We start from the raw sequence: 24,348 nt of genomic DNA on the forward strand, positions 1-24,348 counted from the left end.
TTTTTTTTTTCAGTTTGAGCACCTTCTTCAAAATTGTTTCCTTCTCACTTTTCTCCGCTGTGAGCAATCTCTTGTTTCCCTCCAGTTACCACTCAGAATATGTCAGATGATTGAAATCATATTTGTAATAACAATTCAGGTATTAAAGTTTGGCGTTAAAAAAAGTTATTTAGGAGTTTGCATTATTTAGTGTGACAAGTGACTATTTCAAGAATACCTGGGTTGATATGTACCTGTTCCAAATTACAAAGGAAAATATGTGAGGAATGGATAGAGTAGCTCATATTACCAAGGACTATGAGAGGGTTTTTTTTAAAAACTTTACCTGAGCAAAGAAATTGTGAAACTGCATGTCAAACTAAAGCCTGACCAAAACTATAGATGTTCCCTAAAGAAAAAAGTGGACATGGAAATAGGATCTTACTGAAGTCTTCCCTAGGTCAGATGCTTGTGCTTTTCTCTGCTAGTTAAAAAAATAAAAAAAAAAGAAGAAGAGGTGTTCCTCTGCAATAAGGTATGGTTTCATTTAGTCTGATGGTTCATCCTTAGGCTGTTATCCAGAAAAAACCCTCCTTCAACCACCTGACTCAAGAAGGTCTTTTGTATCCCAAAGGAAAAGAGCATGATGTATCATATTGTCTTTGGAGAAGTCACATGTCTTTATTCACACTGTTACAGGTACTCAGCTGACAGATTTTGTAATAAATATGCTGAAGCAAAATTTTCCTAAAGCCAAGAGGCCAAGAGCACACACCCATGGGAGTGATGGAGTCATCCTGTGGACCCAGGGATTTCCAGATGGTTTTTGCTTTGATCTTGGCTTCTTTTTAATTTTTTATTTATGGTGTTTGTCTTTGATACTAATCACTGAAAAATTAAATTTTATAGTTATATACCCTGTAACAAAAACAGGAGTTGGTGAGAGAATGAGATTTGGTTATACTGAGTAGTTAAACCCTCTTAAAGGATGAAGAGTTACATTTACATGCTAAATAAAGAAACATGCTCAGAAATTGTACTGTGTTCACACAGACTGATTTGAGAATCCTAGTCTTTCTAGTTAAGCAGAACAGTTCAAAAGAGAGATTTCTGTTAAATCATACGTACATGTAGATGCTCTCTTGATTAGGTACTCATGAAATTAGCAGTCAATTTCATAGATAGCAGCTGAAGTGCAGAGGGAAAAAAACCCCAAGAGGCACTTCCCTTCTGAGTCTACATGAAAAAACAAATACAAGTGGATTCCAGGGAACTGCATTTTCAAGGCAGTCTCCTTTCTTCTGAGATACAAGATATGTCTGCAATATATGCCTGTCTGCAGCACTTCTCTGCTTGATAGTGCAGACACAGGTGACTTTGGGTTGAGATGGAAGACCGTGTGAGGGGTTTACAGTCCCTGCCGAGCTCTGCACTGCTTGGGTTACACTTTGTGCCTACCACAGGTACCAGTGACTAACAAGGACTTGCATATTGGTGGCTGCTGGGATGGGGACTGTAAACCTGACCTGTAGGTGATCCTTTCCCCTGACATTTCTAATCTGCTGATCAGGTGAAAGTTCTGTGTGGATCTACCAGGCCTTGTCTTCAGTGGCAGAGGGATGTTCTACTTGTATCTGCTTAACTTCTTGACATAAACTCTAGAAAAGATTGAATATAAAAAGGACGGTTTAGCACCAGTTAAAATGAATGCAGTATTGGTATCTGGGGTTTTTTTCTCAACCAGTTGCATGCTAAGGTAGAACTTTTAAAGCCTTGTCTTTACTGGGGAGTCATACTGAGGGCACTTGACTAATGTGGAGCTCTGTACACACTGTCTTTTGGTGTGAAGACAAAAATGACAAGATGTACACAAGTAGAACACAAAAGCAGAAGGAACAAAAAGGCAAGATATGGTTTATTCCTAGCTACTTTGTAACTACATAATCTTACTGAGATAAAAATGTCGTTTTGGAAAGGACAGTCAAAAACTACAGAAGTAATTGAGACAAGGTCAAATAGTGATCTCACATCAGCATTTTCTAGCTAACAGTTGCTGAATATGACCTACACATGTTGTGACTTGTGTGAAACTTTTTCTAGCTTAACTTTCCTACTCATAAGTTGTGGCTGCAAAAAAAGCCTTCACTATTCCTTTCCTTTAGTCTCCTCTTTCTTCTTCACACACACTCCTGAGTTTGGCAAACCACTTTTTTAAACACACCGAGTCATCTCTATGTGTTTGATAGAGTACAATATGCTTGCACAATAGGCAATTCTATAGGAGACTATGATTTTAATACAGTGAAGTGGTATTGGCAGCTCCTCAGACTGGCACTTGATGCTTTAATTAATTTTTTCTTGCTTTTTGGTTCTATTACTTAATAAAAATATGCTCTATCAAAGTTTATTCGTTGGAATGCCATCAAAGTACTTTTTATTTGTAGCATTTTCACTAGTTTATTATCATAGTACTATTCATAAATATTATCATATTTATTATTCATATTATCATGTGAAAACCTATTTTGCATTTATCTCAGTAGATGCTGGTATCCAGCTTTAGTGCTCTATTTTATGGGTATTCCCAAGTTCATGTGTGTGCCAGGTGCTGGAAAAGCCAATACGAAGACAGGTCCTTGCCCTGTTACACATCCTCAGCAAGAGAGGACAGTAAGGAAAGGAGTTCACAGCTAAGCTGTCACATGCATCTGCTCTGAGCAGCCACAATAATTTTGTTATTGTTGCAACTTTTTAATACATATTTCACTGGTGAAATTTTGAACTGATAAATCTTTTTCATAAGATGATAGGAGGGCGCTGTGTGTTAAGCTGAAGTCTGTAACCCCTGCCATTTTATGAATAAAAGTGACAAGAAACCTCTTGCCTCACTCAATAAAATGATCAATCACAACGATGATTTACCAATTTCATATGTCTTTATCTACATCAAGGTTCCCTCTAGGAACATGTGCTGTATCAGTCAGTGAGAAATGCGGTGCAGATACTGGATAGAAATGCAATTTCCAGCAAAAGTGCATTCCACCTAGAAATGGATTTTAGGGAAATTTAGTGATCAGGAATGTAGTATTATTATGAAATGTTATAGCTTTTATTCACATATTTGTTCCCATGTTTTCTGGTCATGAGCAGCTTATGTAAGAATGGTGTAATGATTGTAAATGGAGTTCAGGAAGGGGGTCAGAATCACTGCAGTCTCTTCCTGCTACACAGCACCTAATATCACCTCTATCTACAAATTCAGCATAATGACTCACAAGCACAGGAAGCCATAAACAAAAAGGTGAAAAAGGGGGGCCCCTGGAATGTACCAGGAAAATATCAGGAATTATCATTTCTATCCTGTTGTGATGTCTGTCTTAAGGATTATATTAATAATATCAGTAGTAAGAATAATGTCATAACAGCAAGAGCAATATGTACCTCCAGATATGCAGAGCATCCAGAAGGATTAATCTTGTGTCGCTTTGGAAGTTTACACTGCAGTGGATGCTCATACTACCTTGTTCATCAGGTCAGGTTTAGATGGTTGCTTTGGGGTCATACAACTTGTGTTATGACAGAAACTTGGTTAAAATAAAGTCTAGAAAACTACTTCAGATATAGAAGCAAATACAACAAGTATGTGAAGATTGGTGAAAGGAATCTCATCTCCAGAGCTAATGGCCATCTCTAGAGTTCCCTAATCAGCTCTCCATAGGAAGTCCTTGTAAGCTTTTAAAAATCCTTGTACATGTTTTATGTATTGGCACCTTTATATTTTGGATATGGGTAAGGAGGTGAGCAAACTTAAGTCTCCTGGGGGTCTCAATTCATTAATTGTGCTCTTGATTTCACATGTTGCTGTTGGCCAACATAAGAACAACTATCAGAATTTTGCTTTTTAAAAATGCAGTTGAAGAGAGCATTCAAACTTAGCTTAAAAACTCTGGATGCTCTGGTGGTGACAAGTAAGTAATTTTTAGGATTTAAAACACTTCGTTTTCTCATCCTAAATAGATACTCATTAACATAATATGCATCAATAGGGAAATACATCAATAGTTAAATACACCATGGCATCTATTTGTCTCATTCCACTTGGTAGCCTCAAGTTTTTGCCTTCAGGACAGAATAATTGCTATAGTAATTCTAAGAAAAACTATTGTTGAAAGTTACAGGGAAGGAGTCAATCTATAAAGAACAGGTACCGGTGCCTAGTGTTACAAGGTGTATTGAAATGTAGCTGTTATCTTAAATTTGCTTGTAATAAGACCTAAGAGTATCTGCTTGGTTTAAAGAGAAGGCAGATCACTAGTCCTATTACTCAGCAGTCTTGAGGACTAGGTCTGTGTGAATAGTAGTAGTTTAATGTTAGTTTCTAAATTATGCCATAAATGTCCAGAAGACACCTTTTACAACTTTACAAGTTTGAGATTCTAGAAAGCTCATTTTTAATGTCCTCATCTTGCTCTTTTCCTAAATTATTTCAGTGATATCAGTAATAAATTTGATTTTAGTCACTGTTGGACAGATCTGTGTGGTGTTTTGCTGAATACTGTATGAACATGCATACATACATATGCATGTGCATTCCCACTACACTTAGTACAGTATTTGAATGAGTGCTGATATGTGCAAACCATTCTCCTCTGTATAAAGATATTTTTAAGCCTAGATGAGTGGAATTATTTTCTATAAATCCAATTAGTGCATTGTGTTGTTTCTATAGTTATGCAAGTATATTGCACCTTTTCTCTAAACAAAGTGATGTTGAGATTGGATCACTCATAGCACCTAAGCACTATTAAGTGTTCATCCTTTATCAAGCAGTATGATGTGTTTTATTGATGTGTGTGGTGTGGTAGGTATACATGTTTCTTCATTATAATGTGTGGGCCCAGTATTAGCCAGTAAGAACAATGTATTATGTAAAAAGTAAGAAGAATCTTTTAAAAATGCCTACTATATTATCCAAAGGAATTAGCATTTGCTAGATTGCCAGTCAGCAAAGGTTTTACAAGAGTTATTGTCATTTTGATTTTCAGATGAGTCATTTGGTACATTGCCCCCAAAGGCACCTCATTATGATTCAGTGCACAGCATATAAAATTGCCTAGGCTTTCGGGGCTCCATGGAAAGCGAGTGGGGGTTGCGGTGGCTCAGCGTTGTGAAGCAGCAGCATTATGCTTAATTGACACCTTTGATGTAGCCCTAAGACAGCACCTGCACCTCCCACTGCTGCTCTGAAGACGTCAGCCTTACGCAGAAAAGGCTTCTGCTTATGAATTCTGCATCGCATTCAGCTCACTCTGTGAGCAGCCCCAGCTATCCTTAACTAATCCCATTGCTTCTCAGTTTGGCTACAGCTTGGCTTAGTACAGAGCAGGAATTTTGCTGCTTGCTCCTACCAGGTTAAACAGTCAGATTCTGTCCATGTTAGAACTCATAGAAGGTAAGTCAAATGCCTTGTTGATATCCTCAGTATGAAAATATTCTCCTAAGATTCAGAATCTGGGAATCTGGCTGTCTATTCTTTTTATCCTAGCACTTACAAATGTGGACAGCGATAGAACAGTTGCTTGTTTAAGAATATTTACGTGGATATGTGATACATGCTTTGTAGTGTTTCTGTCGGTGTTTCAGTGTGAGTATTATTGATAGCCTCTCGTGTGATTACTTTGTAGTAGAATTCTGTCCTCTGCTGGCATTGTTTTGTTAATTTATTGGATAATGTCATATGCACGTGAAGATGCTTCTAAAGAGATAGGTGCTGACATATGTGAAGAAACTTGCTTATTTGAGAAAGTGATGCTTTCCTGTAAGTCAGACTGGAGGAGCTATATCCAATTCATTTTCCTCTAGAAAGCCCTTCTGGATTAAGTCTGAGGTGATGTTTGGGTCAGATAGTATTGCAAAAATTTCTTCAAATGATTGAGTAAGGAAAAGCAAGCAGCTGATTTGTTCTTGCAAGCAATACTGTGTTTTATTTTTACAGGGTAGCACTTCAAGCACTAGTTAAATGGAATGAAAAGGTTTATATATTGTGTCTTTTGAGATTAACAAAGCACCTAGTTCCCCATTACTTTCAAGTACAAGAACAGTATAGTTCAAGAAAACATGATCATGTTCTCTGCCATTGACTGAAGTCTATTCAGGTTTTTTCATTATTTTCTTCCACTCTGTATAAAAAATTTTCTTCATGAGCCAAAACTCTAAGGAAATAACTCTTTTTTGAATTACCTTATTTAATGTTTAAAACATTAAGCAAAAGCAAATGAATCTGTTTAATAAATTTTTAAAAAATGGATTTAACTATTTTGTTCCTTTAATAATGCCTTGTATTTATTTTTTTCAATTTCTTGTCCTTTTAGTGAATGGAACCCCTGGTAGCCAGCTTTCTACTCCCCGCTCTGGGAAGTCTCCAAGCCCATCTCCCACCAGCCCAGGAAGCCTACGGAAACAGAGGGTAAGGAAATAAGGAAACTGGTTTCTGAGCATGGCAGGGAAGAATCCAGCATAGCCATTATCCAATAGCCTTCTCCCTTTTGATCCCTTGAGTGCATTTAGAGCCATAGGGTGGAAGAGCCTGGCTACAATCCTTGTGTTTGTAAAACACCCTGAAGTGGAATACAACTGTTCTGTGTTTGTCAAAATGCTAAGTATACTGGGAAATGGCTTATCCTTGAAGGAAAAAAACAGGGGTTATCTCTCTCCTTTTTTACAAGACTTTTTGTTTGTTTGTTTTACTTTCTTTTTATGAATGTTTCACAACTGAAAGAAAATGCTCATGTTGTCAAAGGAATCTCTTTTGTTCCTAACTTTCTGTGCAAACTACAGACTGCTTTGATTTTGAAGCAAGGTGAAAGAATGCACTGTGGAATTTAGCTGTGATATCACAGTCTTGTGCAGTGAAGATACTATCAGCACCAAGGCAATGTGAGACTTGTCAGTCACTTTCCTGGACAAGAGTTGATAGTAGCTGCAGGTTCCCCCTAGTTATCCTGTATGGAATCTACTTTCCTTCCTATGGAGTAATCTACAATATTCCTAAGCATCCAGAACTAAGCTAGTGCCTATGTTACTGCTGTAACCCTCTGATAAAATATTACTTATTCAACCCAAAAGCTCCACGTACTGATTTAATTAATTGTATCTGTTTAAAAGCAATAGGACAGATGTCTTTGTATTTTCTGCTATTTTCTAAACCGTGGTCAGTTCTCAATGAAAGCATCCCTAAGGCAGTACTGTGTATCTCAGCCTTGTTTATAAACAGAGTTTGAACACAATGTTTTTTCTGCCTTTTCAGTTTTTAAATAAAGACATAATTTGTGTCTCTCAAAATAAGGGGGTTATGTACAAAATTGGCAGTGTTTGAATTTGGTGCAGACCTGATTCCCCAGATACCCAGATCAGGAATAGCTGTAGCACGACACAGCTCCCTTCTAGCCTGTGGGCCCTTTTTTATGTCTGGTGTATGCCAGGGAGCTGAGGAGTTGTGCATGCCCAAGTCTTACCTCCATCTGGGATACAGCTATGGGTTTCTGCCATGACTTGTTTACAGACACAGGAGCCAACTGTGATCTTGCAGTGTAGGGACAGCCAGAGAGCAGCAGCCTGGAGCCTCAGGGTAGTGTCATGGTTTTCATCATCAGATACACAGAAAGTAAAGATGCAAGTTCCAGTGGGTAAGCTGGTGCTAAAATCTTCTTGAATGCAATGTCTTCCCCACCTGTTTGTTCTCTCTCTCAAGGCTTATTAATGAATCATTAATAAGTCACTGAAGAGGGAACAAAGAGTCTTCCAAATGAATTATACATTGGTGATGTGAGGGCGTCTGTTTAGATGGATGATACCAGTTTACATTGGCTTTGCATTTGCTGTAAGGCTGTCTCTTTTCATTGGTAACTTTCCTAAACTTTCTTTCTCACCACTGATGCTTCGGTCTCCACAGTGAAGAAATGTTTTTCTGCTAACGTTTGTGGATGGGTGAGTGGGAACCATGTGATCAGCACCATTAGACACAAGGGTTTTCTAGGCACAAGATTTCTGACTTTCAAATGTGAAGAGGAGAGCAGATGGGCTTCTTTTTATGTGTAAGTGTGATAGGATCGCCAAGTGGCAGTGTTATGGATGCAAAGTGCTATGTAGTGGTAACAAAATCAGACTGCTAACTGTAGAGAAAATAAATATTGAAGTAAACTACAGGAGAGATAAGACATTGTTAAGGAGTTGAATTCTCTTCTCCAATATTCGTATGCAGTCCCCGTGACCTCGGTAGGGGAGCTTTCATGCTTGTCTGGCTTTATTTAGACAGATTTATTTTTTTTACCTGATGAAACATGGAATATATTCATGTAAAAATAGATTGCAATCATGTAAAATGCATTGCAATAATACTATTTAGGTTACAAAATCAACTTCTCAAGAAGTTCAGGGATGGAAACTTTACACTCAGTCTGAGAATTTATTTCATCTGCTTTCATGTTAAAGTTGTGAAGTGAGTTAGAAGTTCAGTGTAAAAACATATGATTGTGTCATTAAAGGTTCTAATGTGCATTCCAATGAGTAAATTAGGCATTAAGCAGTGCTTGCAAATCATAATTTCATTGTTAGCAGTATAAATGGTGTTCTGTTTAGTTTTAGTACCGTCTTCCGGGTTTTGTTTAAAAATTTAAATTCTACTTAGGCGAGAGGTTATTTTATGTACCATATTGTCATAAACCAAATTGGAACCCAAAGCATTTTGTTTTGTCTTCAGTGGCTTCAGCTACAGGGCTGCCAAGCCTGATGAGGATTTATTCCCTAGAAGGTTGTTGAAGTGCTAGTATCATGTGATAGACTTACAAGGGAGAAGAGATGGATTTAAGTTCCCATCTTGTCCCCAGTGTTGAGAGGTGAGGTGTTCCTAGTGCTGGCTGCTGTAGCCATGGTCTGGGGTTGACTGTGATGGCTGGCTTTCTGAGTGGTCTGTCTTTCTCTCTTTACCTGCAGATTGAGGGAGCTGCTGCTTTAGAACTGAAATAAGATGCTGGGTCCAGGGAACACCAGCTCAGACGTGTAATTTGGGGGTTTTGTGCCTTTCTTTGTGCAGTTAGAGTTAGAGGACTTCCTGTTCTCTCATGCCATCAGGTACATGGGATGCCAGTAGTATGTACCGGGTCTGGAAGGCGATAGGAATATTTCCTCTAGCCTAGCCTGGTTCTCCTTGACTTAACCAATCAATCAGTTCTTCAGCATTCCCATCCAGTGCTATGAGGGAGTTGTAGGCTTGGGACATCAAAATGCTGAGGGGTCTAGGCAAGCTGCCAGTGTTTTTCCTGGGAAGTACAGGTGAGACAAAGTCATGCTTTTGAATCCAGAGGCACCAAAGCAAGGTACTTCCGCAAAAGGAGGGATCTCTTCCTGGGAATAGTAAAGACCTGTGGAGTGCATTAGGCAGCTTAAAATAGGGATTAATCATCTTACTTACTGATATTTCATCACTCCTCTTTTTAAAAAATAAGTTCTGGCCTTTGAACGAAGGCTTTCCATTGATGTAGATAAAGCCAAAAATGCTGCTGTGGTACTTACTCAAGAAAACAGTACTCTTGTAACCCTATAGATAAAATTTTGTACCCTCAAAAGCCAGAATATAGAAAGATAAAGTTTATTCTTTCTCATCTGCATATGTATGTGGCTGAGTTGTCTCCAGAAATTCAGAAATCAGTGAAAGTTATATTTTTATAATCTTGTGCGAAACGCAGGCTATATTTGAAGAAAGTAAGATTTGAAAGATTAATTTCATGGGTGTAATTCACGGAGTTGAAAGTGAACTAGGAACAATTTATCAGCTATCTTAGCTAACTGTCAACCAATTTTCAGCCTCTGAATATTTTAACTAGCAGGCTGTGTGCTATAGTTATGCTTTCTTGCAGTTTAATTATTTCTTTAGTCTTAAATAGGAAATTAAGATTCTAGTTTTTAAATTGTTATGAATGTCATTTTCTTTTCCCCAGAGGATTAATACATCTGAAATTCATGTTTATAGCATTTTGAAGGAGAGTTAAGCACACAAATGTAATTTCGTCTGCAACAGAGTGCAGTTAACCAAAAAGGCAGCATGGCATTTAAAGAAAAAAACCTAAATATTTTTTCTATGTCCCTAGAGATTGAAACCTATAGAATAAAAAAAGATTAGATTTAAGGTACCTCTTGACCCGATTAGGTGGGTTGAATTCTATCTATATAAGGATTTTTTGAGTTGTATGTAGCCAAGAAGTCTGATTCATTCAGCAATTTTTGTCTTCTTATAAATCTATGTAAGATAATAAATAGCTTCTCCTCATAATTTCAAGAAACACAGCTCTCTGGCTAATTATAGGCAGGGAAAATTCTTTCAGAAAGAAAAAACTTTTTAAGACTCTCAAGTATTTAAAAGCAGGTGAAAAAGCAGAGAAAATGACACTGAAATCTTGTTAATGATTTTGCCTTAAAGCAATCATTGAGTTATTAAAATAAACACAAAAATATTCTCTAAATACTAAAAGTCAGAAACATCTTCTTGGTCAGTTCCAAATGCTTATTTTTTTACATTCAGAAGCAAGAGCAGTCACCTGGGAGATACTGTTCACAGATTTGGGGTGCTACCCTCTCTAGCAAATCAAAAGATTTTTTTTTTCTGTGCTATGTATTAGAAATTCCCAAACTGTATATTCTCAAAAGAAATTTCAATAATTAACTAATTAGTTAGTATTCAGAATAAGATGGTTTTATCTGTTTAAAATTCTTCTCTTGTCTAAATTGTATTTAAATAGATTGTAAATAGAAATGTATTTAAGATCTGATTTTCACTCTGCCAGTCTAATGCTTTCTACTGCATGTATACATGCCCGTTGGCAGAATACATACAGAATAAGCATTCTAGGGAATCAACTCCCCCTTTAAGGTACTTCATTCCTGCAAATAACATATAAACCTCCATAACTTATTGAGATCCGTATAAATTTGAAATTTGTGAAGCATTCATTTTAGCTGGTCCTTTTTTGTAGTATAGCTTTCAGACTTGTTCATTTCTTGTCTCAGTTATCTTACTGTGATTAAAAAAGGCAAAACAATCCATCCAAGGTCAACCCTAAAGCAGGCTCCATCAGCTTTCCCATTCTCATGTTTTCTTGTATTTTGTCTCACAGGTTTTTTTGTTGCAATTTGTTCATATGTTTTATATAGAAAGGACCCCCCAAAACACCTTAAAGATATCAGAGAATGGCTATGAGATATGCTGGGCACCTGCTCAATCAGAACCCCTCTGAACCATCACTTATTCTTAATTCACCTTAAAAAGACAGTGCCCTGTGCTCTACCACTTCTCTTTTTTGAACTTTCATTCCGTGCTGCTGTTTGTCTTGATGAGGATTGTAGTGCTGTGTAGGTGGGATAGGGCAATGTATCATCCCATAACACCTCTGGCACTTGAGGATTATCTGATCCGTCAGAGGACCAGTGTGTTGAAAGAGTGAAGTGGTTCTGTACACTCAGACTCTCCCTCTTCTGTCATGAGCTGGTTGCTTGGCTACCGACAGAAAGAGAGTGATGGGGGACAAGTGTAAAACACGCTGTCTTTTTATACATGCACACGGACACAGAGGAACTGTGGAAAAGGGATACCATCGTCAGTACAACACAGGCAACGGCAATATTCAGTGTCAGCAGTCCAGGGCACAAATGTTGCTGGATCCATGCTATATCACCAGTGGGTGGCAAGTTTTTATTACCTTATGTAAGGTAAGCACTTACTCTGCCACTCTGCCACTGCAAAACTGAAGGGAAATATATTCCCTTAGAGATTAAATTAATGTTTCCAAGATTCCACACCATTAGGATACTCTCTGGAAGAGACAAATACTGTTTGAATAGTGTTTAATAGCAAAGGATTCAAAAATAATTGCCTCTGAGAATATGTTGTACATTGAAACTTCAGCTTTATTTACTAGCCATCTATTTTTTTATTAAAATAATAATATGACATTAAGACAACAATATGAGTATAAAGAATGTGTATTTTGTGTTAAACAATGTCTTCTGGTCCACAGTAACAGAAAGAATATAAGACGGTTGCAGTGCAACAAATCAAACACAATAAACAAATCTATACTGCACTTCATCTTACAGGACCTGTATCGCCCACTCTCTTCGGATGATATGGATTCAGTAGGAGACTCAGTGTAAAAGAGAAAATGGAACAATGTTTATGGTTTGTGATTTGATGAAGGTTTAACATTTTTAAAGAAAATAGCTGCTAATTTACAGTAATAGTGAATCGCACAAAAGAGTTTTGCATATTTAATATTAACAACATGGGGCCAAATTAATTCTAGTGTGTGGGGGTATTTTTTGGCTTTATCACTGCATTTTAATGCAAGAATTTGTAATGAATGAGCCATTGAATATGTCCATCAAATCCAGAACAGCATTGTGCCTACTTAAAGGCACAAAGATTGGATAAGGCGAATATAACGCACAAATCCATAGTGGGCACAATTATGAATAGCACTATTTTTATCATCTAAGGTACTGATTATATGTTCTGTTTTTACCATATGTGTCTTCATTCATTTTGGTATGAACAGTTAATGAGTACTTTGCTTTTACCAACGAATAGGTAAAATGCAGAGAAGAAAAAACCTGCCATATTAAACTGCTTGCACCACGCTGTCTGATCCCAACACGCACACTTGGAACACACTAAGTTTAGTCTTTTTTTATCTAAATGAAAAGAAAGTGAAGAATCCTGTGTGGTCACAGGACAAAAGTAAATTCTTTCAAAGCAGTGTTCAAATTCTCTTCACTGCGTTGCTACCTGATGACTGTAAACAGAAGGGTGTTCACAGGCATTATGAATGTTTTACCTGGCAAGAGCTGTTAATGCTGATCATCCATGTGTTGCAAGTAAATATGGACAGATTTATGACTGAGGAAATATGAGGGCCTGCTGGCTAGCAGCATCATCTGACACAGATATGATGACACCTTTTGGAAAAATATATTTTGCCTGAGAAAGTAATTAATTATTTTCACTTATGTTAAGAACAGGAACATCATTTTTTTATTTGCTATGAGAAGACATTTTGTGCATTTTAAAAAGAAAGCCTACAGAAATGGTGATACTGTAAATCATCCTCCCATTGACCTAATTTTTCTGTTTTCACAGTATCTAGAGGTACTCTTTTTGTACAGCATGAATATGCAAAACTCCTTTAGTGTTGAAGTAGGTCGCGCATTATAACCAGTTGCTTAACAAATATCTACTAATTTGTGTTTGTTTTCTGCTGCTTTATTGTGAGAATCTTAGTCTACTTAATTTACATAATAGCAATATTTCCCATTGTATGTTGTATTTAACCCCATAGTGTAGTGATCACACACTTTTGCAGTCTTATACTTTCCTTTCATTTTCTCAAATACTAATGATTTAAGAATTAGAAATCAGTGTGTTTCTGATTCTCAACAAAAATCTATAGAGATTATATTTTTGAGCTACTAGTGAGGATTTAATATATTTTGAAATCAGGAAAATTTACTGAATTGAAGAACAGGTTTAGCTGCCACATGCCAACTTGTAAATGTAGTGAAATAATTCCTATAGACTGATTTGTCCATGATAAAATTCAGCAGATGGAAAATGTTGGCATGTGATGTTATGGCTTCACTGTATCAACATAATTTTCTTTACAGAGGATATTTGCAAAAAGAAATAAAAGGGCAGCAGAATACAAAACTTACCTTCTCTGTTTCCAATACTTGGTTCCAGTATCACCTGGAGAGAAAGTCATTGATCTGGCAGGTTTACTGAAGCAGTCAGGTCATTCCCTTTTGTTCCCAGCCATAAGAACTGCCATAAGTCCATCCTTCACCCCATACCCTACTCCTAAGGCTGCCCTGTTCTACTGAAAAAGTTTGCAGCTGTGAAGTTACTTGCATTTTCAGCTGTTATGAGAGAATGTCTTTGCAAAATGTATTACTTGATCCTGAGAAATGCATATTATATAAAGGTGCATTGGGATCAGTTTCCAAAAATTCAGGCAACTCGACTAGATTGAACGAAATACTTACTGACGTTTTGAAAATTGTTTTTTCCTGTAAAGAAAATAAATTCCAGGAATTTTATTTTTCCTCCCTTCTCCCGTATAGGCTACTGCTGCTTTAGGCAGTTTATTAAGAATGTTTGCTCTGCACAGGGAGCACGGATTCCCAGCAAACCTGAATCCCATGGCTTTGCTTAGCTGTGGAAAAGAAAAATGGACCTTATATCAGTAATTGTTATCATAGTGAGTTCTCCATCAAGACTGTTTTAAAAAAGAATATGCTAGTCCATAACATTTAATCATTTCAACATATGACTTGTATTAAGGGGCTATTCAGGGGCAAGACGTATCATTAATATTTCATTTAAGGAATGAAAGTCCCTTAGAGATTGAAAAGGTACACTGTTTATAGACTTTAAGATCCTTTTTTGTGTGGAATGTAATTCCCATTATACATGAGCAGAAATGAAATGTTTCTTTTGAGCAAGACCAGAAGGTTTCAGTTTATGGGTGAAACTGAAATTGTGTTCCTTGATGCTGTAGTTCTGCTTGCAACAGCACAGGTTTTAGTTTGTTCCTAGATTTCATCAACTGCATTAAATAATGGAATAGCTTAAGCAACTTTATAGTGTTTGAACCTCTGATAGTTCTCTGTATGCTGCATTATTTGTGCCTACTCTAAGGTGATTATGATGTAGCTAAAGAGTCTTGTATAGATTGTGAAAGCTTTGCTTCCCTTTGAGCTTTATGAATACTTGTGATTATTTCCCTAATGCTTTCTGCAACTTTGTTTTGTTTTGGTTTTTTAAATCTCTTTTCTTCTTTTGTGCAACAAGCAGTTCACATGTGAAGCACAGAACGTGTATGTTCATATTTACATGCACGCACACACGTACATAGATTAATGGCTTTGGAACCCATGCGCTGTTACGTCACATTTGTGACTTTAAACAAATAAGTGGGGAAAATGTTTTAACAGGAGGATGCTCATCTGGTGGGCTTCACTACAGCTCTGTTAAAGTTGGGAGAGCTGCACCAACCAGTACTTGCTGAGCAGCTACCCCAAGGAATTCCGTACAATTTTAAGAGATCACATCTACCAACAAGGGCTAAGTTCAAACTGATCAGAAGTTAGTGGCAAAGCCACTATTGACTCCAAGGTGGGAAGGATAGAACCTTACGCACAAATACACACACACAGACAAAACATTAATCCTAAACTCAAATCTGAAATTTGAAAGTTCGAAATGGTATTCTTTTGACACGTTCAGTCTTATGCCTCCTCTTGAACTCTACTGTTCCGCAGTGCATTAAGTCATGCAAAATTAGAAGTTCTTTTGTTGAAATCAGTAAAATCTTTAACATTCATTATGCAATGTGAAAATTGATTTCCAATTTGTAAAATAATTCAGCAACAGCATGTTATATTTAGTTATTTTGCTCTTCACAAATCATTTTCACAGGGCGCAGTTGGCTGAAAGATGAACATTCTGGGGTATTAATATTGTGGCTATAAAGGTATATTATAAGAAAGGATATATACTGTTCATCAGCCTAGAAGAACAACTGGATTGAGATTGTGTGGAGTAAAAATTTAGATAAAAAATAGTGTTTTCTTCTGCAGTTTCATAATTCACACTACAGTGTGAACTATATGTGGTGCATATGTTACAAAAACTGCACTCTGAATGTAAAATGAATTCACAGTAATATAGAAAAAAACCTCTGATCAATTCAAGTTTACTGTTTCTGTCAAAAATGCAGAGAAATGAACAGACAGAAAATCTTTATGGTGCTAAATTACCTCATCACTTGATGAATGCATAGATTAATGTTGTCTGTGCTTTTTCTCGTATCCAATTAATGGTGTGCAACCAAATACAAGATTGGTTTTTATTTAATCTTCACTTTCAGTTCTATCTGCTAGTGACAAGAGCTTTTAACTATGAGTGATGAAAAGTAACTTTAGGAAGCACAGCCAGCAACACCTTTATGTGCAGAGCAAAGCAAGCAAGTGGTTGTCACCCTCTTTGGAAATGAGTGTGCTTCCCCCAGGAAAGCCCTTCTATCCGGAAGGCAGGGTCTGCTGAGCAGAGCAGGGGCTACTCTGAGCTGTGCTTGCTGCCATGACAATTCTGGCCGGCTCAGTTTGCCTCTCTCCAGCTGGCTGCTGCTCCCAGGCTGGCTGAGCGCCCCGAGTCCCCGCGGCAGGCAGTGGGTCTGTAGGTGACACCTGTGTTGTGTCCGCACACGCGAGCACAGGGCTGAACACACACGCAGTGCACCCGCGCACGTGCTCCTATGCGGTTTTGTGTCTGTGATTGCGCATGGTGGTGATACTCGAGTTTGCTTAAATTAACCCTCAGCAGTGAAGTATGAAGAAAGCTGTACTATATTCAGCGTGTACTTGTTGTCTGATGTTATATGGGATAATTAGATTGTGGTTTGCCCTGCAATACAGTGTTTTGGAATTTGGACTCTAGTGAAAGAGGAGCTAACAATGTTTGTGCTAAGGCCTCTTCATTTTCTTAGTTGCACTATGATATTGTAAATATTGGCACATTTACAACATAAGTTTAAGATTTTACAAAGTTATGCATACAATTATTTTTTTTAATGAAAAGTGCTTGGATATTTGCTTTTAAAATTATACCATTTTTGTATTAATGTGATGCAGGAAACCAAAAAGAAAGCTGTTGATTTATCAACAAAAAATGTAAAACTTGCAAAATAAACGCCGATGAATGTTTTATTTCTTATAATCAGCTGAAGAAAATCACCTTCATTTTTGTGCCATTGGTTCATCATACTGTATTGTACTTGTGTTTCATATTTGACCATGTCATCTTGGTTGCAATTTGTTATTTTGCTAGATTTAACATTAATGTAGATTATTGTAAGTGATGTAATAAATATATATTAAAAATGCACACTGTTCAGAGAATTTATTTTGGAAACATGATTACCAGGCTTTAACAAAATACTTGCATTTGGTATTGCTTGTTCATTTTGGATCAACATTGTACATCTAGCCTTAGTGTAAGCATATGGGATTCATGCATCCTAATGGGTTCCTTTAAACAGCAGATGCATTCAGTGTCTTTTTTTAGTAATAAACTCTGGGCTTTAGTGTGTAGCTACAAAAAATCCTACAGGGAGGAATTTGGTCTGTAGTGGGTGTTGTGAAGACAGTAAATATAACTGCCTTGAATTGCTTATGGGTAACTTTGTGTGCACATGATGGGATAGATTTGAAGTATGAAGTGGGGAATTAGTAGAATATCCAAAGCAAGGTACCAGCTCCCTACCAACAGCTCAGCCCCAGCAGAACTTCTACTAAGACAAGTATTAGGAAAATATGCTTGTGAAAAGCTAATGGTAATGAAACATACCTGGTGTGTTTTAAAATAATTACCTAATTTTCTGATACATCTTTCCACTCTTTAAAAATGCATGTCCATAGCCTAGTTTTATTTCTTGTTTGGCAGGGGTGGGGGAAGAGAGATGTTACAATTTCTGACGTGTCATCTGCCAGCCTGATGCTTCAGCTGATATTCATACACTTTCCTGGAGGGAACTGTGGGCCTGATAAAAGTTCTAGTTTGGAAATGCTCTTGGTTGCTGGTAAATAGGTCTGCCTAAAAAAAGTGTACACACATAGAAAGGAAACAATACAATAGAAATTGGGAAGAGTGGAAACAAAATAATTGAGGTTTCTGTTTGTACCAAGAAACAGTTAAAAATACCAGGAGAGCTTTTAAAATGCAACTAAATAAAGTGGTTCTTTTGCTGTGCCCTTAATTAGGTGGAAGAAATAAAAACCTCCTTTTGGTTGGTGGGTTTTCAATTTTTATTCTGTGGTTGAGTGGAAAAATTTACCTGCGTATAACTTTAGAAGAGGTAAAAGGAAACCTTCACATTGCATCACTGAACATGTAGCTTTTTATGTTAACCACAATAAGGATACAGAAATTACAGTAATAGCTTCCAATACCATGAATCTGATACTTTTTTTTTTTAGTATCATCAATCTTTTCTGAATGACGCCAAGAGCTGAGTGAGCCTAGGGTTTGAATTATGGCTCAACTTTGGAAGCAGCTGTTAGGAACTAGTGGAGGTTACATTTAAATTTATTGTTGAATACCATGTAGGAAACTATGTTGGTCTTTCCAAATTGTCTTGTTACACAAATCAAATGAGTGTATAAGCATCCAATGCTGCAGCTTAGTAAGGGAATCTTAATAAAACAAAGTGCTTCAAGCTTGAAAATTTAACTTCAGACTGTCAGCTCCATTTCCTTGCAAACTCTCCCATTTGTCCCTCTATCCCTCAAAGAAGAAAACCAACACAAGACCTGATAATACGCCAGATAATTGCTTGTGTCATTTGAACTTACCTCTTCTCCTCACTGTGTAAATTCTGAATTGCATAAATGAACAGCAACAAAAAAATCACTTGCCTCTGTAGGGCCTCTCTTAAGTGTCTAAAAAAACAGGGCAGGATGTAGAATTGTGAATAAGTTTGTAAGCAGGTTTGCATACATTTTTTACTGTTCCTTTCCAGATGAAGCAGTTTATAAATAAATTTGAATCTGATGTGCCTGTTTAGTGCAGTAGTCAAACTGGAAAAGAGAACAGTTGCATCATTTCTCTTTCGATAGATTGAACTCCATTAGGTTCCATTCTTCCAGCATGAAGATTGTGGATTTCATGTTTCTTCATTAAGTAATTTTTTTTGTCAACTCTCTACTGTTTACATGAAAGCTTTTTCCCCTGTTTCAGCTGTCTGGGCAAAAAAATGTAAGGTTAAACAAAAGACAAAACCGTCTTTGACTGGATATAGTTGGGAGAGGGAATTTCAGTGTAACCCTTTGCTTCTCTCTAAGTCAAATAATAAAAGAAATCAGTTTATCTTCTTAAAAGCTACATCAAAATGTATTACTTTACTGTTCTAACCAGCTGTCCTCTGTTTTTGTTCTCTGGTGATGTACTGTTTACCTGTTCATTGACTCATTTCTTGCTTAACACTGTTACATATTACAGGAATTTTTTGATCCCTTCAAAGTCTTTCAAAGTTAATACCTGCATTGAGTGTTTTTATTTTACCATTGTTCATGATCATCTTCAGGCAAAGGGACTGAGTCTGTCAGGAAGTCATGACAGCTACCTTGCAAAGGTTTTTTTATAACCAGACTGAACCCTAGTGTGGGCTCCAAAAGGGGTGAACGTGGTGGTGTAACTGCTTAGTTTAGGTTTTAACATTATTTTTCCTTACTGAGTTGAGCTTCATCTAACACATATTACTGACATGCTTATATTTTTGTATTTATATATATTTTTTTTTAATTCTGTATAGTTCTTTGGAAGAGGGACAATCCTAGGAGGCATAATTTAAAGACATTAGAAATTCCCTTTTCCTGAGCCTCCTTCCTGAGCTTACACTTTGTTTACTGATTTTATTCCTCACTTCATTAAGCCCGTTTTTAAAAGAGTAGAACTCTGCCTGAGATCCAAACTTAGTGTTACACCTGTGTGCTTTTCTGTTACTCACATTTCATCCAGATGCTTCCTTCATGCTAGAAAAGTACAGAGGAATCTATTGTTGAGAGACTTTGTAGACTCCACATGCGCTAATAAATGTTTTGAGAGCTTTAGAAAATAGAATGCAGTGTTTGGGGTTTAAGATTCAGGAATCTGAATTGCACTAACAAACTTCGTAATCATACTTGTTTAAGTCTCATTTTGTAACTGCTGACACTATAGTCCTGCTGTTTAGTGGGATTTTAAGATTAATTTAGGACAAAGGTAAGTATCAGGACAGAGACATTACAGTAATTTTTATTTTGCTGCTTTTTTTTTTCATGGATTTAGCACAGTTTCCACTGAGATACAAACTATTTACCAAACAGTTGCTAGATAAATCTCCCACTGAGACATGGCTGAAACTATAGCGCTAACGTTTCCATTCACATCAGTGAGGTGTGTGGTGTGCTGGCCATCTGTTTTATAAACCTGAATAGGATCTGAAATCCTTACACCAAAGACCTGATTTTTTTATGCCATCACTTTTATGAAAGTGTGCCATAAAACTGGCCATGTGCTGGCAACCTGTGCAACTGGACCCTTTTAAATCTGTGTAAAAGTGATGACATTCCAAGCACCTCAGCATCTCTTAAAATTAAAACAGCTAATTGCATTAAAGTCTGTGTGTTGAAGAGATTATACTCTTGCTTGGGGTTTGTTTTTCCCCCCTCCCCATCTGCAAGATCCCCGATGGGGTCCACATCTGTGAGAGCAACAGCGTGCACGACAGACTGCCTCACGATTGGCAAGCCAACTGGAAGGAACACTGAGACCCACAAGGATTGCTGGACCCACAGGGTTTTCAGCTTGTGAGAACAGCGAGTTAATTAAAGCCTAAATAAATGAAATGTCCTTCTAGCTGAAGTAAAGATAAATAAATAAATGCCTGCGTGTTGTTGAAGAGGGCTGAATAAAGATGAAAATATTTGTGTCATGTTTATCCAGTAACATCTCTTTAATTGTGGAAGGAGGGCCACCAGCAGACTTGGTGAACGTATACAAATGTTCAGTTCCTGATTTATTTTCAATCTGTTGTTTTAATAGGAGGGGTTCCGCAAAGGTAATGAAAAGTATGTTTTTATATATTTTTCAATAATTATTTAAAGTTTAAAAAGTCTCAGTGTGTATTTTTAGCACGTCTTCCTAGCTACTGCTTCCTTGTCACTGGCAAGTCCAGCCTCTGCCTCCATGCCAGTGCTTGGCAGGCAGATGTCACCAAAGGAGCTGCGTGCTTTGTTTGCAGACCAGTGGTACAGTATATGCTACTAATGCATCATTTCAGTTCTTCTTCAGTTAACAAATATCATCTTAACTTTCCCGTCTTTATATGCTGTCAATAAGAAAAGAAATAGAGCCACTTAAAACATCAGTATGAGATCAATTTTTTCCTTTAAATTTTCTATGGGCCACTTTTTTTTCAGTCTATTAGACTAAACTTAGATTAAATACATATTTAAGGAGTTTGCCTAAGACATATTTAGGAGCCAATTTAATTTCAGTCATGTGTAGACCATTAAGATTATTTGTATTTAAATTGAAGCACTTGCTGAAGTGCTTTGTTGAAATGGGCCTTTGAAGATGTCTAATTTTGGAAGGACTGAGCAATTGCATTTCTCAGCTAAGCCTTGTTTTAAGGTCCTTGAAAAGTTAAGTCCTCAAATAGAAATTTGAGTGTCTCTAGGCACCCATTCTGAGACGATGTGGCTGCTGAGTTAGGTCTTGATTTTCACATCTCCCATTCTCACAGATGAGAGCAATGACTGCAAGACTGTAAAGAAACCATCAGGGTTCTAAAGAAAGCTACCGTGCTGTGCAATCAGCAGCCTTGGCCTAACATCTACTTAAAAGTGTAATCTCACTATTTAAAGTGCAAAAAAAGAAAAAAATTCGCTGTTTAATAATCTGTTGAATATCTAGCACTAGCCTTTTTGTGTTTGTACTCCTTAAATGTTGTAATGATTCATTCCTGATCGTAGAAGTAACAAATATTAAACATATTTAAATTGTAGTTCCTTTCAGAAAAGACCATGGAGTGGGAAAATAAGTATGAAATTGGATGCCTGTTCTAGGAAAACAAACAAACACAGCAGAATGAGTAGAGAGAACATGTTTGCTGCTTATTTTACAAGCAGGACTGTAAAGGAAACAATTCTCTCATTACATGTGTATAAAAATAGGCTTTGAGACTGACTTCTCCAGACATGAGAACTCCTAGCATTTCCCCGTTACCTTGATCCACATCTGCTCATTTGTTCAAAAATGAACCAGAGGTAAGTTTTTACTGGGATATCACGCAGAGTTTAGCACAGGAATAGCACATATATAAACACGTCCTGAGCATGAAACAAGGGCAGCAATATCTTAGCAAACTGCATAAAATCCCTCAGTGCTGACTTCTTTTGTCAAGAGGCAACAAAAACAGTCCAAAAACTGATTAGTGCATTCTTCGGTTCTGGTCAAACCTCAGAAGAAATCCTTGCCTGAATGAAAAGAGAGAGCTGGGGTTGATTAAAGAAAACAAGGGCAGAGAATCTCATGGCAGATGGGATGTGCAAACTCTCAGGATTATTTAGTGAAAAATAGGCCAAGTTCAGACTTTGTCTAAGTCATCTGACCTTAGTCTGTTGTGGGAGAAATTAAAAGTTATTCTGTTCAAATGAAATCAGCATACTGGCCAGCTTTTAAGTCTGCTGACTGCCTTTTCCCTGGCTCAGTACTCAGCAAATATCCGAACTGCTGCAACTTCAGTTACTCTTGATCACATCAGCTGTGTTCTGCAGTGTCACAAGAGAGATAATTCTAAAGTATCTGTGTTTAATTTGTAAAGTGGATTGACACCATGATTGTGGGCATCTAAAAACCTTGCAAACACTAATAAGGAAGTGATAGTGTTAGTTACACAAAGTAAAGCCTGCAATCTGTGTAAAAATAGGCTGAAGAAGATAATGAAACATAGCAGCACTTTCAGCATGTGAATGTTATGAACCCAGGAAAGTTTTAGTTTTGAAAATCCTTTGAATATTTTTCACTTAAGTTGCAATACAAGGACCTGAGGAAATGTTCAGTTTGTCTTTAAGTTTGAAGGGCCACCATTACATTTGTAGCTTCTTCTGATTTCCTCTGAAGATAGGCGAATCCTGAAGACGTGTTTGTGTAACCATTATGCACAGAGGATAAAAGCTGCTGGTGAAATCCAGTCCATCTCAAATGTCTGTGTAGTTTCATCCATCCAGATGCATGATGAAGCAGTTTTCCTCAAGTGCGTACCTAAAGTCCATAGGTAACTAATAGGCATTGATAGGTGCTTTGGAAGGCTTCCCTGGTGAGATCCTGCCTCCTATACTTCTGGCATCCAAGGTGGGTGGCTACGAGTTTCCTTCTAGGGACCATAGAGACACCGTCCTCCCTCCATCAACTGTACAGACAAGCTCAGACAATGGCAGGACAAGTACTTGAACAGAGTACAACTACAGAGTCATTGCCTCAAGTGAGCTACCCCAACCAATTCCCTTTATGAAATAGCAACCATTATTCACCCTGACATTTTCTTTTGTCTGTACATTACCATAATGATTTCTCTCTTCTAGAACAAAACTGGGGAGGATGTCAACAGAGGGAGATTTGTAAAAGTGAGGAATTCTGCCCATGACACAGCTACAGACATACGTTCCTCTAGTGCCTGCTGGGTTAATAGGGTCTCTGAGAACGCGGTCTCCTGCCTGCAGAGGGCGTACGGCTCCTCAGTTTTCCCTGCCAAAATGTGTGTGGAAAAGGGAGAAACTAATGGAGTATACATCGCAGTATCCTTGCATGCACACTGCTGCAGTTGATGGATCAAGGATCTCTCCAGTAATGTGAGGTTACCAAAAGTGTAATTTCAGTGGAAAAATTTGGACTCTTCCCAAGCATCCATGTATCCCCCCACCGAAGTAAATTGATACTTTATATAGGGAACACTGAAGCCTCTCTGGGACATGTGTTCAGAAGGAATGTGCTGTGGGTACTTGTGCTTCTTAAAAATCATCTGTTTTCATTTGTGTCTCCATTTCCAGAGCTCCCAACACAGTGGCTCCTCTACCTCATTAGCATCCACCAAAGTTTGCAGCTCTATGGATGAAAATGATGGCCCTGCAGAAGGTAACATTTGGAGGCTGACATTTCAAAGCAGTCAGTGTAGTGATAACAGCAGCTGTGTAGAAAATGAGTCATTCTTCCTGCCAGAGAAAGTGGGAGCATTGCAGGCTGGATTATTTTCCATGAGGAAGCTCCTCAGCCTTAGCAAACCAGTTAGGTTCACTCGTGATCAAATTTGATCTGGACATCACTCTTCAGAGGAATATTTTTTTGCGGAATACTTGAGGTATTATTTCTGCAAGCAACGCAGTGCTGACTGGCTTATTTCAGTATTTTTGCTTCATCTGCCATGGTACTAAAGAACACACTGCAGTCCTGGGTCTTTAGGAAGTCTTACTCCATGCTAAGGCTGTGAGCAAGTTGGCTAAGGGACAGGGTCTGCTCGAACACTGCTGGCTCACACGCACATCTATGCACGTGTGTGTGTATCTGTGCTCCTGTTGGAGAATAACTCTTCATGCTGTCTGTGAATTCAGACAAACCTCAACCTCCTTGTGTCCTAACATTCACTTTTAAAACTCACCTGGAGCAAAGGACAGAGAAATACACAGTTAAATGCACTGTCTTAAAGAGTGTAAACAAAAATCACATTT

General features: G+C 37.6%; 1 protein-coding gene across 4 annotated transcripts in view; it reads left to right on the forward strand.

Moving 5' to 3' along the window:
* Window positions 1-24,348, forward strand: part of DCLK1 (doublecortin like kinase 1) — a 241,133-nt gene that overhangs the window by 164,756 nt on the left and 52,029 nt on the right. For 2 of the 4 annotated variants that reach the window (XM_008631433.2, XM_008631432.2), the window contains exons 5-6: window positions 6,351-6,445; window positions 23,674-23,758. In XM_008631433.2, coding sequence (XP_008629655.1) covers window positions 6,351-6,445; window positions 23,674-23,758 — 180 coding nt within the window. Of the gene's footprint in view, window positions 1-5,245; window positions 5,432-6,350; window positions 6,446-12,126; window positions 16,970-23,673; window positions 23,759-24,348 lie in introns of those variants that run through there. The other 2 variants (XM_008631434.2, XM_008631436.2) reach the window with 2 other exon arrangements.

Source organism: Corvus brachyrhynchos, unplaced genomic scaffold (assembly GCF_000691975.1).
Source record: "Corvus brachyrhynchos isolate BGI_N302 unplaced genomic scaffold, ASM69197v1 scaffold103, whole genome shotgun sequence".
In the NCBI taxonomy this organism is placed as follows: Eukaryota; Metazoa; Chordata; class Aves; order Passeriformes; family Corvidae; genus Corvus; species Corvus brachyrhynchos.